This window comes from Hibiscus syriacus, unplaced genomic scaffold, assembly GCF_006381635.1.
Source record: "Hibiscus syriacus cultivar Baekdansim isolate YM2019G1 unplaced genomic scaffold, ASM638163v2 tig00112343_pilon, whole genome shotgun sequence".
Lineage (NCBI taxonomy): Eukaryota > Viridiplantae > Streptophyta > Magnoliopsida > Malvales > Malvaceae > Hibiscus > Hibiscus syriacus.
The window spans coordinates 285,867-301,695 of record NW_024063306.1 but is presented as its reverse complement, the minus strand read 5'-3'; the positions used below and the strand labels follow the sequence as shown (position 1 = coordinate 301,695).

Here is a 15,829-nt window from a genome sequence, read left to right as displayed (position 1 = left end):
AGATGCTTCTCGTTTCCAGAATCTCAGGAACGTTTTTGAGATGTGTGGTGCTTTATTAAGAGCTTAAGATCGTCTCTTATGTCGTTGTTGCACCATTCAATATTCGAGCCGCCTTTTCAGGTTTTCAACTCGAATCCTCCTTTGGTTTCAAGATGTTATTTAAAAATTTATATCTTGAACCCACCTTTATCATTTTTCATATCATGCATTAAAGATTTTAAAAACTAATTTTTGCAAATAAAAATCAATCTTGGAAGGCGGAATGAATTCTAAAGATATCATCTTTTACTTAGAAACCCATGTATGATTAGAATGGACTTTTCAGGTACGTAACGTAGGCCATGGCTTATGGTTACGAAAGAAAGGGATAAAAAGGCCCAAATAAGTGTTTAAGGGTCATCAAACCAAGGATCAATTCATTCTGATGCCATCAATCTTGTTTTGTTTGACTTGGATCTGCCTTGCTGGGGAATTTTCCATCAACTGGATCCCTCTAGACTGCCAAATTTTGGATTCATTTCCATTTTCTCATATCTCCAGCATTTCTTGCTCTTCTTGTTTGTACTTGATCAACCTTGTAACTTGAGGCTCAATAAATCACCCATCTTGATTCAATTTTCATTTTTCTTTTTTTTTCTTTTTCTTCTTCTTCTTTCTTTGCTGGATGAGTATAATACTTCAATTGCTTTGAGCACCTCTTTTTCCTTTTGCATTTTGGAGGTTTTCCATTATTCTTGATTGGATTGATCTTCAAGCACTCTGTATTTGACATACTTGTAGTTCAAAACTTTCATGACTTCATGGAAACTTGTCTTCGTAATAAAACTGTATTGACAATCTTTATTCTTGTGAGCCAATATCCTTTACCTTGCTCCCTAATGTAGAGGGTGATCCTTGGTTAGGGTTGAATTAGAAGAAACATTATTCAGGCTCAAATGGGGACAACAAAGGATATATATATATATATTAAAGGATAAATGAAACAATGCCGTTCATCATCTCATACACAGAAACGTTTGTAAAAAGAGGTATCCACAGGGGGATGAATATTCAAGATTAACTTTATTTACATGAAAAAATGTAATTAATGCATGATATATTTATTTCAATCAATCACTTTCCCCTTCTTCTTTGAGTATGCCCTAATCACTCGAAATTATCATCAATGAGTTGGTCCATGATGCCTCATCTAGTCTCTTCTTGCAGTAAAATTCACGGATAATTGAAAGTTTGGTTCTTTTGAGGTCTTTTGGTTTATGATGGTTTTGTGTTCGAAAAGACAAATGTGTGACTTTTGAAGTCATGTATATGGTGGAATGTAGTATCATCAATCAATTATACCCGAAAAGGTAAACATCTGGAGTAGGTGTAAAAACAGGTGGAGACATTTCTTCAGAATCTTTGTAGTGTCAGGATTTGGTTTGAGTAATTGGCATTGGATGTGATATTGAAGATATAATTTTACCACTTGCCAATAGATCTATAACTCTTGAAAAATTAAAAGAATATTTAATCTACTTGATACTCAATAATCTCAAGATTAAAATTTGACTCCTTGCTCATAACCATAAAAGAAACACATATTTATTTATTACACAAAAGGCGGAGAAAGGAACAAAAAACATATTCAAACAAGATGCTGAAAATAGAAAGTACTACAGTGGTAGATAACACTTCCACTTGTTTATGCATCATTACTCCTCTAATGTTGGATGTATATTTGGACCAGGGTCATTATCCTTATTTGCCCCCCATTTTTTTTGATCATTTCTTGTGTCAAGACTCCCTTGTCAACGAGTGTCTCTATTTCCTTTAACAGTGACCAACAATTCCCTGTTGAATGTCCAGATACTCCCAAGTGAAAATTACAGAAGCTATTTTGATCATAGCAATGAACATAAGGCTTTGGTGACACCTTCACCAATCTTGGTGTAATGTATTGACCTTTAACCAAATGAGGGTACAGGTCTGAGATAGATTCTTGAAACACCTTCAGAGTTTTTCTCGCTCGCGAGGCTATCACCTTCTTTGATCGTTCTGAACGACTGAATGCTCTCATGTTATCGAGGGGGTTCTGAATGCTCATTTCAGCTATAATTGGGGTAATATTAACCAGATTTCTTAAGTTGTCCTTTGCCTTACTGGTTTTTGGAAAATCTGATACATATATCTGAAGTGTCTTCTGGGTTATATGTGCCTCATTCTTTCTTAGACCTATAGGCCAATCTCGAATTACATCCATGGGAGCCTTTTGATTTCTTTTCCCATTTTCTTGTGCCCAATATTCTTCGTAGGATTTGGTTACATTAGTTTCTGTTGCAACAACGGTTTCTAAACATTGAACCTTAACCCCTTCTTTTATCTTGCATTTTTGAATTGCTTGCTCTAAAGGGTCTTGAAAATTTCCCTTAAGGTTACCAGGAACCTTAGCTGAACAATTTAGAATTCCAGTCTGATTTATCCAAGGAACTTCCTTATAGGTCCAATTCTCATTTGGAGGCCACTGTGATTGATCAAGTTGTGGAGTAATTGATCTGGCTAATAGCATTTTTGGATGCAATTTTTCACTCGAACAGTGGAAGGGAGGAAATTGAAATCCCTGCACATTCTTTTTCTTCTTGATCACTCTATAAGGTTTAGCACCATGTTTAACTGAATAAGACCTCACTGTATTAACCCCAGCTTCTTTCTTGACTTTAGTATTGTCAGAGCCTCTTATCTTGCCATTCTTGATAGCCATTTCGATGATTTCTCCACTTATGATGATGTTAGAGAAATTATTAGGGACAACCCCTATCATGTGATTAACATAAGGAAATTTTAATATACTGATGAACAAAGTAGTGAACTTTTTTTTCAATCAATGGTGGATGTACTTGAGAAGCAACGTCTTTCCATCGTTGTGAATATTGTCGAAAGCTTTCATTGCACTTCATATTCATGCTTTGCAACATTGTTCGATCAGGGGCCTTATCAGTCATGTGCTTGTATTGACCAAAAAAAGCTTGAGCTAAATCCCTCCAAGAACGTATTTGAGTACGTTTTAGCTGATTATACCATCTGGATGCAGACCCAGATAAACTATCTTGGAAACAGTGGATCAACAATTTTTCATTCTCTACATAGCCAGTCATATGATGACAATACATAGTGATATGATATGAAGGGCATGTGGTTCCATTATACTTCTCACAATCTGGAACCTTGAACTTTGGTGGAATAACCAGGCCAGGGGCCAAACTTAGTTCTTTGGCATCAAACCCATAAAATTACTCAACTGTCTCTATAGATTTTATCACCTCTTCTATATTTTCCAGTAGTTGAGTGAATTTTTCCTTCTCAACTGATTTGTTTAGGTCAAGGACCTCATTACTAATACAAAATTCATCAGGCTTCAACTCAGAAGTAGTAGGACAATCAGTGGGGAACGATGCTCCAGCTTGATATGGTGAGTTCTTAACAACGAAGTAAATCGGTGATTGAATTTCATGGGGTATAGAGGTGAACTCAGGAATATGAACAGGTGTAGCATCCAAAGAATTTCTGGGGTTTTCAACAAGACTCTTTCCAGCGGTCTAATGCTTCTCAATCATTTCTTTCATATTGTTCAGTAGATCGATATGAGAATTTGTGATATTAGCTTCAATTTGTGCCAACTTGCTCCTTAATTCCTCTTGTATTTCTTTCTGCTCTATCTCAAATTTGGCTAGCCTATCCTCATTTTCTTTAGACATTTTTCTTGTGTCGTGCTGAGCGTTCTTGCTTCAAGGAAAAACCAAGATCACTTCGTTTGAAATCCTTATTTTAATGAATGAATGTTTATATATTATGACATAAAAAATGCAAAGTTGCCAAATGCAAATGTAAATATGTGAATGTAATAATAAGAATACAAATTGTGCAATACAAAAGCAAACATAAAAATACAAATGCAAAGATGCCAAATGTAAATATGCAATTGTAAAAATGTAAATGTAAATTATTTAAAATACCAGAATAGGACATCCAGTTATATTAAGATTGCCCTTTTCTTTGATATTGAAAATAAATAAACATTATTATTTAATTAAATATGTTTTAATGCATGATGTAAATTTAAAAATGTAAATGTAAATACAAACGTAAAAATGTACAAATGCAAAATACAAATGCATGTATGAAAAGGTGTTACTCAAGAGTGATCATCTTAGAACAGATTTCATTGAACGTAAAAGTTTCGGTACATCAAACAAAACTTTACATATAGGGATATATTTTACTCCTAACTTTTCCAAAGCCAAATTAGTCTATCAACTTAAGGGACATATTGCTTGTCTGGACTGTAACCTCTTCCATGACATTCTCTTTCATTTTCTGTGTCACTTCTCGGAGTTGCTCATTTTCCCTTATAAGAGATCTTTTCTGTCCAAGAAGTTCTTGAACAAGATCTTCAAATATGTTGCAGCTCTTTTTCAGCTTGGTGACCCCCGTTATCCATTCTTCTGGGGTACCTCCTAGGCCAGCATTTTGAAAGGCTTGACTGATCTTATGAAAATCTTCATGCATGGTTTTCATTTCTGTGCTCAATTTCTTGTTTTGGTCGTTCAAGTCCTTCAAATAATATGCTTGAGCTTCATAAAAATCTCCACTACTCTGAATGCCCTGACTGATGCTCTTACCATAGATTGCTTTTGGTATCAATCTGGTAGGATCTTTGTTTAATACTTTTGGTATTAATATAACCGGTTCTCTATGTACAGAACTTCCCTCGATCCTCGTAGTTTCTTCAGGATGACTTTCTTTGGCCTCATAATATTTTGTTTGATCATAAAACTTTTTGTCCATTTACGATTTCTTTCCAATATGATGAACAATCTATCAAGTCAACACCTTTTGATTATGCCATGATCATGTAATGCAAACAAAAGAAATCAATATGAACATATTAGAGCAATGTAATATACATGAAAAAAATTAAAAAAAATAGAATAGTTAGTACCAACTAAAAAAAACTATATATCAATGTATAAATCTTAACCTCATGCTTTCTAGTTCCATGCTTTGTTTGGAAAATTTAACCTAACTGCATGATTTCTAGTTCGCATGCATTTATTCAGGAAAAAGAAATAAATTAAAAGCTAGAGTTTATTTCTCCTTTGTGTATACCTACTGACAAAATTTCGGCATGGTTTCAGATCGGGAGAGTTTCTAGGGTTTATTATATGCAGGTTTTCAGTTCTAGGAGTATAGGTACTCGAACTGTCCTTGTTGATGCCCCCTTAGGCTGCTAACCCTCAATCCTAGTCCATTACAGACTAAAGTGGATCGAGTTCAATTCGAGGGGATACATTTCTCTATGCCTGACACGGAGAATAAATTCTCACGAAGACATAGAGCATATGAACCCCGGAAGTTACTTGCTAGGTCTGACACGGAGAATAAATTCTCACGAAGACGTCGCTTTCACTCCCACTTAAAAGGGACAACTCAATTATAGAGCTTTATGTTATGCAATGCAAGTGTTGTGTGTGAGGAGAAATGTTCAAACCTTCGACAGAAAAATAAATAATGAAATAAAATACTTGCAAATAAAACATATAAATATTATGAAAATAATAAATATATATAAAAATTTTAAAAAAAAAAGAATTAAAAATTAAATATATGAACTTTTAATTTTTAATTAATAGAGACAATTTTATAATTGATTTTTAAAAGTTTGACCGGTCCCCAGCGGAGTCGCCAAGCTGTCGTAACTGGTTTTCGTCCGGGCACGAAATATTAAATTTTGCGGGGAAGTTGATGTGAATAAATGGTTTTGAAAATAATTTGGGAGTCGCCATCGGCCTTTTGGGTTAGGTAGGTCGAATACCTAAAAATTATCTTTTAACAGAGTTTTTAAGAAAACATCAGTTAAAAGATGAACTGATCTGCGTTTATAACCAAAAATTCGTTCTTTTTAATAATAAAAAGGGATTCGTGGTCGGTTACGTTTAGGGAAGGATTAGCACCCCTATAACGCCCAAAATTGGTACTTTTTAATTATAAATTGTCTCTATTATTAAAATTTAAAAATTCAAAAATATATTTAATTTTTAATCTTATTATTTCAAAAATATATTTATTTATTTAAAAATATCAGAAAAGAACTTCTAGGTGCCTTAAGACAGCTCTTTTCTTTGATATTGATAAATATTAATTTAAATAATATTGTTTAATTTTTAATTTTAAAATATCAGAATAGGACATCCAGTTATATTAAGACTGTCCTTTTCTTCGATATTAAAAATAAATATTTAAAAGTTACTATTTATTATATATATTTATGAATATATATAAAAATATTTAACAATATAATAAAAGAAAAATTCTATTAAAACAATATATTTAAAAACAATAAAATAAATTAAAACATATAAAATAAATGACTAAATTACAGTAGAACTAAATTAAAATCTAATTCATAATTAATCAAAACTATAGGGATTAAATATGTTATTTTTTTATTTTATTTATTTAGTGACTAAAATAAAATTATCTAAAATTCATATATTAGAATAAAATAAATTAAAAATATGAACTAGGGATTAAAATATTTTATTACAATTAAGGGATTAAATCTGTAATTTATCCTAAATATATTATTTTAATATAAAGGACTAAAATAAAAGAAATTAAAATTCGAAAACTGAATTAAAAATATTATAAATTCAATTTAGTGACTAAAATGTAAAGTTTACAAGTTCAGAGGACTGCGGACGGGGTTTAACTATTTTATAATTACGCGCATAGTCCTTCCCGAAACGACGTCGTTCGGGAAGGACTATATATGGTCCCAAACCGGCTGGCCCGAAGGGCCAGCTTTCATTTCTCATTTCCCTCTCTCTCTCTAAACTGAGAGAGTTTTAAAACTCTCTCGCCTCTCTCTAGCTTCCCTCACCGGAGGGAAGCCGGTCACCGGTCGGCCACCGTGTGCCGCCGTGATTATCACCGCCGGCCACCGCATCCGGTGGCCGGAAATTTTTTTTTATATTAATAGATAGATCGGACCGTCCTAAGGACGGTTCCGGTATTGTTTCCTCCTAAAAAGCTCCCAATCGGAGCGAATCTACAAAAGTACCTTCGGTGTTTCGAAGGTTCCGGTGAGATCCGGTGACGGTTGGGGCTCTCCGATGACAGGGTAAGCTTTTTCCTCTCTTCTCTCTTTTTTTTCTTGCTGCGTTGATGCTGACTGAGATCGTTGGTTTAGTTGTTGTTGTTTTCCTTTCTCTGTTTTTTTTTCGTTCTCTGTCTCTGTCTCTGTCTCTGGTTTCTGTCTCTCCCTTTTTTTTTTCGAAGATGGGGTGGTGGCTTTTATAGCCACCACCGTTGTAGTTGTCGGACCGGTCCGAAGAAGGGCTCTCGGTGAGTCACCGGACTACCAGTGGTGACTCACCCCGTAGCTATGGCGTGGACGGCTGGTGTTCTAGCTTCTGGATTCTTCGGTTGGGACGTGGCAGCGGCGGAGGCGGTGAGGAAACTGTCGGCAGCCGCGTGGAAGCTGGGGCGGCGCCGCGTGGCCCTAGGGTATCAAACCCTAGGGTTTCCCTCTGGAGCCATCTGGACCGTTGGATCGTGCCAGATCCAACGGTTGTGATGAGGCGGCTGGTTTAGATTAGGGTTAGGAAACCCTAACTGGAAACCCAAATGTTTAGGGTTTTTGGTTTGATTTGGACCGGTTATGGTTGGTTTGTAACTGGGCCGGTCCAATTGTAATTGGTATGTAATTATTATTTATATATATATGTTTAATATATATTTAATAATAATAATAATGATAATAATAATAATAATAATAATAATAGTAATAATAATAATAATAATAATACTAATAATAATAATATGGATAAAAAATTAATATCTTCACAAGTACTAGCATAAATACAAATAAATTTTTTAGTTGAGAAAAGATGATAAAAATGACTAATTGCTTCCCCCCCTCTTCAAACCATTTCATTCATTTATTTTGCAGATATTGTTGAAATACCACTTTCAAAGAATTTGTAATAACCATTTTTTACCTTAGCCTCCAGTAGCTGCCAGTATGTAATTTTAATTTTAATTTTTATTTCATCCTTTTTTATCTTGAACTTCTGGTCTTCGGTTAAATAACCATGTGTGTTCTTCATTTATGTTAAAAATTGTATTTTATAATATTAGCCATTAGGATACGTTTTGCATAAGATTTTGAAACCTTTGTGTTAAAAATATTTATAAAAACTTTAATTGAATTTGCACCCGACCAATTATAATATTAATTCACTCAAAGAGTTCATATTAGTAGAGATAAAAATAATTAATAATACTTTCATGTTATTACTTTGCGGTCATCTTTTTTTATGATTGTTCATGTATAAAAACAATACCTGACAAATACACTAAAACCTGGAAAGAAGGGGTGGGGGAGTTCAACAAGTTGAAATTCATGAATGTGTCGGCCAAAAATCAGAACAACAGAATTTTATGGTTCTGGTTTGAAAATTTTATTGTAATGGTAATATGTGCAGAGCTCATTTCATGCATATGGAAAGTTGTTTATGTTTACAGTTTGCTTCTCAATGTAGAACAGACAAGCAGAAAGAAAAATATCGATCTTACCTTTGATTCATGGCCGATGAATCAAAATGAGAATCATTCCTCCGGACAAATTGCAGAAAACACTGGTAGCCTCTTCTTTGGAGTAGGACCACCGTAGAGAACACCGTCAATGTATGCATCGATGTTTTCCCTTGATGGGGTTTTGCCAGGAAACGATGTTGGCAGGGTAACATCAATCCCATCATCTTGAGGTGACCAGTTGGCTCCAATGGTGAAAGTGGTGGTGGCAGTCGTATCGGGTCCGATGGTGGAGGTGGGGCTGATATTTTTGGCTCCATGTTTCATTGCGAAATTGGTATTGGAGCGGGTGGTTTCAGGTTTTGTCTCTTCAAGTCTGGTGGATGAGTCCTTTTGGGTTATGATGGGAGTTGCGAGTAGATGCAAAAGACGAGGTTTCGAGCCGAATGTGTTTGGCACGGTGCTAGCATATGACTTGTACACCTGTGCCTAAGCAACTCAGAGAGAAACTCGCAATGACCTACTAGTATTCAAGTGCACCAAATATTTTGGTATTGGAATATATATCATAAGATACAATTTCATTTATGCTAACCTCAGATTTGGTCCTGAATGGGAAACAAGTGGGGTGTACGTCTTCCTTTCCATGTGCAAACTGCGAAAAAAAAAGTAAGGCTTCTTCATAGATTAGTGAACAACGAACACGTTCCAATAGGGTTCAACCTAATAAAAAAGGATCATCGCAGCGCATGAAGTTACATACTTGGATCAGCTAATGGAAACGTAGCTTTGATTGAAAAATAAAAAACTACAAATTGTACAGCAAGAACGTGGCAAATGAAATTTCAAGTTCCGAAAGTCGATTCATATGCCTCAATACTAAGTATCTAATGAATTTTAGAAGTTCGTGATTCATGCCAACGAGCTAATATTCACATTCACTTTCTAAAATATTGAATCATTTTTCAACCAGCCAAATCTTTAATTTTTGGATTTTCTCAATCTATTCTCATTTTTTCCTATCAAAAGGAAATTAAGAAAGACACGCATCATAGTCAACATATGCAAAAAGACCAAATTGATCAATTCATCACTATTCACAAAGTAATTCAATCCCTCCGAACAACTAAAATTCACTAAATCGTTAAATTCAATAAACAACGGCACCAAATCAAAAAGCTGCACTAAGGCCAACCAAGTGCATTTCTTTTTTAAAAGAAAATTAGGTTAAAGTGTCTTGTCTTTAAATCTTTCATTTTGCAAATAATTTTTTCATAAAATGTTTAGATTAGTGTAGCTTATTCTAATTCATATCCAACTTAACATTAGGGTATGCTATGTCATTGACTTCATAGAGAATTACAAATGAGATTCAATATCTAAAGCTTAACAGAATACTAATGACTAATGAGTAATCAATCAATTGAGTGATCTCGTTTCTCATAAAGTTTTAGAAAACTAAACAAAAGTGTTAATACAGAATATATTTTAGTATCCAAAAAATTCACAAGGCTAAAGACCATGTGTTTGATAGCAAAGAGGCAGAGTTATTATAACATTAACACGATCTTGTGATTTCAATCATATTAGACAATTCAACAGAGAAATATACCTGACACTTGGATCCATATCGGCAATGGCCGAACTCATCCCAAGCCCTGCAAATTTCAGACTTATAGAAACCAAAACTACCCGAAGACGAAGAACCGGAATCTATGATATTAGTATCAGAAGCAACAAGAACTCCGTCCATTATAAACACATCTTCATCCACAACCTTCAGTGGTGTCTTCTCCGACTGTGGTGAAACCGATGATCTGAAGCAGCTTTTCCCGGAGGAGCTGCTATTGCCGCCACTACTAGACACAGAGTTTGAGCGTAGGTACTTTATGAGGTTATCCGGTGATGAATAGTAGTTGCCACGGCTTCTTACTGGAATTGTCATCAGTTTCGGAATGTTGCTACTGTTCAGGACGTTGAGTTTGTTGCTTTCATTGTAGAAGCTCGAGTCCATTGAATTTGATTTTTCTTCATTTAGTATTAATCATCAAATATCAGCAAAAAAGAAAACGTGAGTTTTGATCGAAATGTAGATGCTAGGTTTAAGGATTTTTAATTAAGTTCCCGGCAAAAAAAGTCGATGATCAGTTTTTTAAGCAACAAACTGGAATCGATCGGATGAACTGAATCGTACTCTCCGCTTGAAATTCAAATGTCAAAAAAAAAAACATCGAAGTACTTCTACGAACATTGAATAGCTAAATCTCGAAACATAGATGAGCAGCAAGTTTCTTTTCTACTATAATAGAGAAGGAGAAACAGATCAAAAACGATTTACGATGCAGAAAAAATCAAAATGAAGACGATGAAAAAGGATTGAAAACAGAACAAAGTCGATTCAGTTCAACGAATTCGATCCTAAGCGACACAATATATAAAAGAACCGCGCATTCAATTCAAATCTAAAAGACGATAGTCTTTATACCAAAAACCTTATAAAAAAGCATTAGAATCGAAAAATTGAGAATGGAGAAAGAAATTCAGAGTGAAAAATTACCTAGAAAAGAGTGGCGTTAGAGAATTTTCAAAGGCAAACGGCGAAGATTGAATCTTCTGAGGAAGTTGAAGAGGAAAAAATAGTTTCTCTTCGTGTGTATATATATACTGTTAGTGTTGGCAGAGGGAAAGAAACACAAAGAAGAGCAGCGCCAAGTCAGCCAAGTACAGAGAGGATCTAAGATTGGTTGAAACGGGGGCGTGGGGCCCCTTTGTTTATTAGAAAATGGCTACTCTGGCCACCCCCAAAAATAATAATTTAATATAAACCCTTTGAACCATTCAGTTAAATGGAAATTTTACATTTTTAACCCCTGAAATTTTATAATTCATCTCAGCCCAGCTAGAACTTCTTGGCTTCGTCCCTGGCTGAAGCCTTTCTAATTAATAACCTTATCAACAACAACAACAATAGGCTAATGAATGTATATTATAACCACTTTGGGACATAAAAGATTACAACATCATGCATAACTGGTTCTATGCTGAATTTCTTGGGATCGTTTTGGAGGGGACAACAAAACCAACTGAAAAAGAGACAAATGACTCGGTAATTTGACTATTCTAATGGCACTATTGAACAACACAAACCATATGTGTCAAGTCTTTTGACAGCAACCAAATTTTATGAACAATTTCAGTCCCAATAAGCCAAAGAACCAAACTGGGTTTCTACATGTCACGAAGATTTTGACTTCAGGTTCCATCAAAGTGTTTCTTTAGATTCCCGCCAAGCAAGGACATGAGACCACCACCATGGACCCTACCCTACGGAACCGAGAAGTCAAAGGTATTGTTATTGACACCACCACTGATGTCCACATCGTACACATTTCTTCATTCCTCTCGCTTTTCGGCATCGAAGAAACTCAAGTAAGAGGATGAGGACTTCATAGATAAAGGAACCAATACCTGAGGCGGTATGAGTTGTTGCCTTTTCGCTGGTCTGTTCAGGGAATCGATACCATCAGAAATAACACTAGTCCCTGGGGATGAGTGATTGTTGTCCCAGCTGCTTCTAGTGGCTGTAGCTGCTGATACAAGCCCTTGGAAGACTCCAGGTGCGATGAGTCCTCCCTTGCTTGCCTCCCACTGTTGCACTATACTGCTATGAGCAGCGGATAGACCACTCCTCCTGCCCCTTGCAAATTTCTCGCATTTGCTCTCCCCCCAGGAGCATCTTTTTCCCCCACCATGGGCCTTGCAGAAGTCCGCGCTTCCTTGGGCACTCTTGCCACAATTCTCAATCTTGCATCGTTTACCACCACTGTGCCTGACACAACAATCAGTTCGACCGCGTGCACTCTTTGTACAGCCTGACACAACACACCTCTTCCCACCACCATGGGCAACACAGAAATTGGTGCCTCTATGCACACTCTTGGGACAAATGCCACCACCATTGTAGAGGCAACGTTTTCCCCCACCGTGTCCTTTACACAACGACGTGCTCCCTTTAGCGCCTTTGGTACAGCCTGCAAATACACAATGTTTTCAACCACCATGAGCCTTGCAAAACATTGTACTTCCCTGAGCACCATTACTACATCCCTGGAACTGGCAACGACGTCCACCACCATGGGAGATGCACAAACCAGCCTGTCCTTCAGCACTGCGTGTGCAACCTTCCACCTCTTTCCCCCTCCATGTCTGATGCAAATCCCTGATTTACCTCGTGCTACCTTTGTGCACCCTCCGGGAAAGCCACATCGTCTGCCTCCACCATGTGCTATGCAAAATTCTGTTTTCCTCTCGGCACTTTTAGTGCACCCCAAGTGTTAACACCTCCTCCCTCCACCATGAGCCTTACAGTAGACTGCGGTTCTCAGAACCTTTGTTACACCCTGGTTTTTGCCATCTTTGTCCGCCCCCATGACCAATACAAAGAACAGATGCCCCTCTTGCTCATTTTGAGCAGCCAGCAAACTTGCATTTCTTTGAATTGCTTACTTGATCATCTGAGGACGTCATAGTGGTGGTTTGCTCAGAGAGTGTGTCTACAGAAAAGTTGGTCTACGAAGAGGGCTCACAAGTTTGATGAAATTCATGACAGGGAGATTTATCCCCAAACTGAAAATGCTCTTGTATCTGAACCAAAGCTTTGCGACTATCCATTTTCAAAGCAAAGAGGAATGATGGCATATAACCACCAGATTTCTTGGCTGAAGTAGAACCCTCATCAACAACAGGTACTGCAAGTCTACTATCTTCCACAGAAACCTGTTTTGAAAGTGGCATACTAACATCAGTTTCAGATGACAGAGGGAGTTCAAACTGACTCATACTTTCCTTAATCCCACCAGAAAGGCCTAGTTATAGGATCGAGTCATCCTCGGGCGACAAGCACTGGGTGAATAAAGTTGCTGCTGTTTTGTTCTTGTTGAGACCAACAGTGTAATAATTATCCAAGTATACACTCGGAGTAGGGCCTAACCCCAGAACCAGCCTGCAACCATCATCAGGTGCGTTAGAAAGATTAACATTAAGATTGCTTTCTGTAGTTCCAAATCTGGCCACGTTGCTTCCTCCATAACCGAGAAAGTTCAGGCATAGGGTTGTATCACAAAATTTTCATTTTTCGAGAGTTCAGATACATGATAAATCTGTATGTTCTTATTCAAATCCATACCCTTTGTAGATGCTGCAAACAATATCACTAAGAAAAAAAGGCCAACCTTTCAAAAAAGTCTTTAATACATCCGAAAATATATCAGAAACAAATTAGGAAAATATAAGAAACTCCAATAACGTTCCTCTTCCACTTACAAACCCTGATGTATCTGCTCGGTCCATCTTATAAAGTATCTATGCAACATCACTTGCTTCAATCGTGTGAAAGCTTAGACGCCAATGTATCTGACAACTTTTCTAGGAACAAACCCTTTTATTAGAACATTCAAAGTGGATGCAGAGAGAAATCAGGGGTTTCTTCTTCTCCTTATCGACAAATAGATTAGCTTCATTAACCCTAACAAGAATAAACAATCAAAGTAACTCAATCAGGCATACTTTTTACAAATCAACAACATGCAATCTTCTATCCAATGAAAGAAGATCAAGTATACGTATGACCACCATGTTATAAGATGCACCAACAACACTTTCAGGACGATCGTCGACATCCAAACAATGAAATGAGATTAATACAGTTACATTAAACACAAATATAGGATTAAATAGTTCTGTAAAGGTATCAACATTCCCCATTTCAGCTAGGAACTGCTGTTATACGAAATATAAATATTTGTTTGAAAATACTTTTGTATCAGTTGTAATTATCCCTAGCATACTAAAAAAACAAATTATTATAGAAAACAAAATCTTACAAACAAATTTAAATCTAAAGATTTTGTATCCCCTTGCCTTGAATAGAACAAAGACTGAAAAGCTAAAGAACTGTCAGTAACACCACCTGCGCAGTAAAATGAAAGAAATTTCTAAGGTCGAACATAAGAAATCAATTTCTTCAAAATAAAGTAATAAAATTCCCTCTAAATTAAGATTTCGAAACTTTAACTAAAATAACAAAATTTTGGGATTAACCATTTAGTAAAAGCTAAAGCAGAACAATTTTTTTTATTCTCATCAATCTAACATGTAAAGATCACAATTATTATTAACAATCAACTTTCAATAGTAGTCTTACAGTCAGTGATTAAGCCTTGAGATCCAAATAAATGTTGGATTTTTCATTATATATTCAAAATTCGACGACCACCAACATGTTTATCAATTGTCAGGCTGATCCCTTGGTACTTAAGTCAACAACATCTCTTAGAATCTATGAAAGTTAATCTAAAAACCAAATTTCTTCTAATAAGAATATGTATTTAGACAAAGATATGTTCATCAAAGAAAATTATAGACCAACTGTGGCCAAAATACAATGAAAACAAAAACTTCAATATTAAACATGTGATGTAAAACTAGAAAGCCCACAAATAACTCAAGAGTCAAGCTTCAAAAACAAAATAAAATTACTGAAATACAACACAGAAACAATTAAATAGAACTTGATAAAACAAACCCATATTATTTTCAGTCAAAAACCAACGACCAAACCAAGGAAATTTCACCAAACTTCCTTCTTTAATTTCTTCAACAATACCATCGTAATAATAAAGCCATGAAAACATAACAACACAAAATCATGCATACATGGCGCAAAAACCTAACCCCTCATGTAAACCACAAGCTCGTATGAAACAGATAAACAAACATACCCTCCAAAAAAAAAAAGAGAATAAAATTCCAGAGCAAAAGTACTTGCATAAAATATGAAAACCGTGAGCTAATAACAAGTAAAAAGATTAAACTTGGGAGAAATATAAAGGAAAATTCGTGGGAATACCGTGAAGAATCCAAAATCAGAGAAAACGTGGAGAAAACTGAAGGATCTGGAGAATCTTTAAAAATTACAGAGAAATTAAGAATTTTTTAACAAAGCGTGAAAACGGAGGAAGAAGAGACAGGAAGAGGAGAAACCAAAAAAAAAAAGTTACAAATATAGATACTGAATTTTAATTTAAATGTTTTTAATAATATTATATGGGCGGTTGTAACGATTTATTTATTATTATTATTATTATTATTGTTTTTGTTTTTTTTCTCTATGCAAATTGTAGGAGGGTACCTTGGTGTCAAAAATAGCCTTGCAAAACCGGCGTTTTTACTCAAAAAGCACCAAAAGAGGTGACAT

The 15,829-nt window shown here is 35.6% G+C and overlaps 1 protein-coding gene and 1 pseudogene across 1 annotated transcript; both read right to left on the bottom strand.

Annotated features, from left to right (window-relative positions):
• Positions 1-8,649: 8,649 nt before the first annotated feature.
• LOC120178020 lies at positions 8,650-10,588 on the bottom strand. Its single transcript, XM_039183991.1, has 3 exons — positions 10,187-10,588; positions 9,170-9,229; positions 8,650-9,063 (listed from the first exon to the last, which is right to left on the bottom strand). Exons 1-3 carry the CDS (start codon positions 10,586-10,588, stop codon positions 8,650-8,652), a joined length of 876 nt encoding a protein of 291 aa, XP_039039922.1.
• A 1,123-nt stretch (positions 10,589-11,711) lies between these two features.
• Positions 11,712-15,605, bottom strand: LOC120177969 (annotated as a pseudogene).
• Between the last annotated feature and the right edge of the window lie 224 nt (positions 15,606-15,829).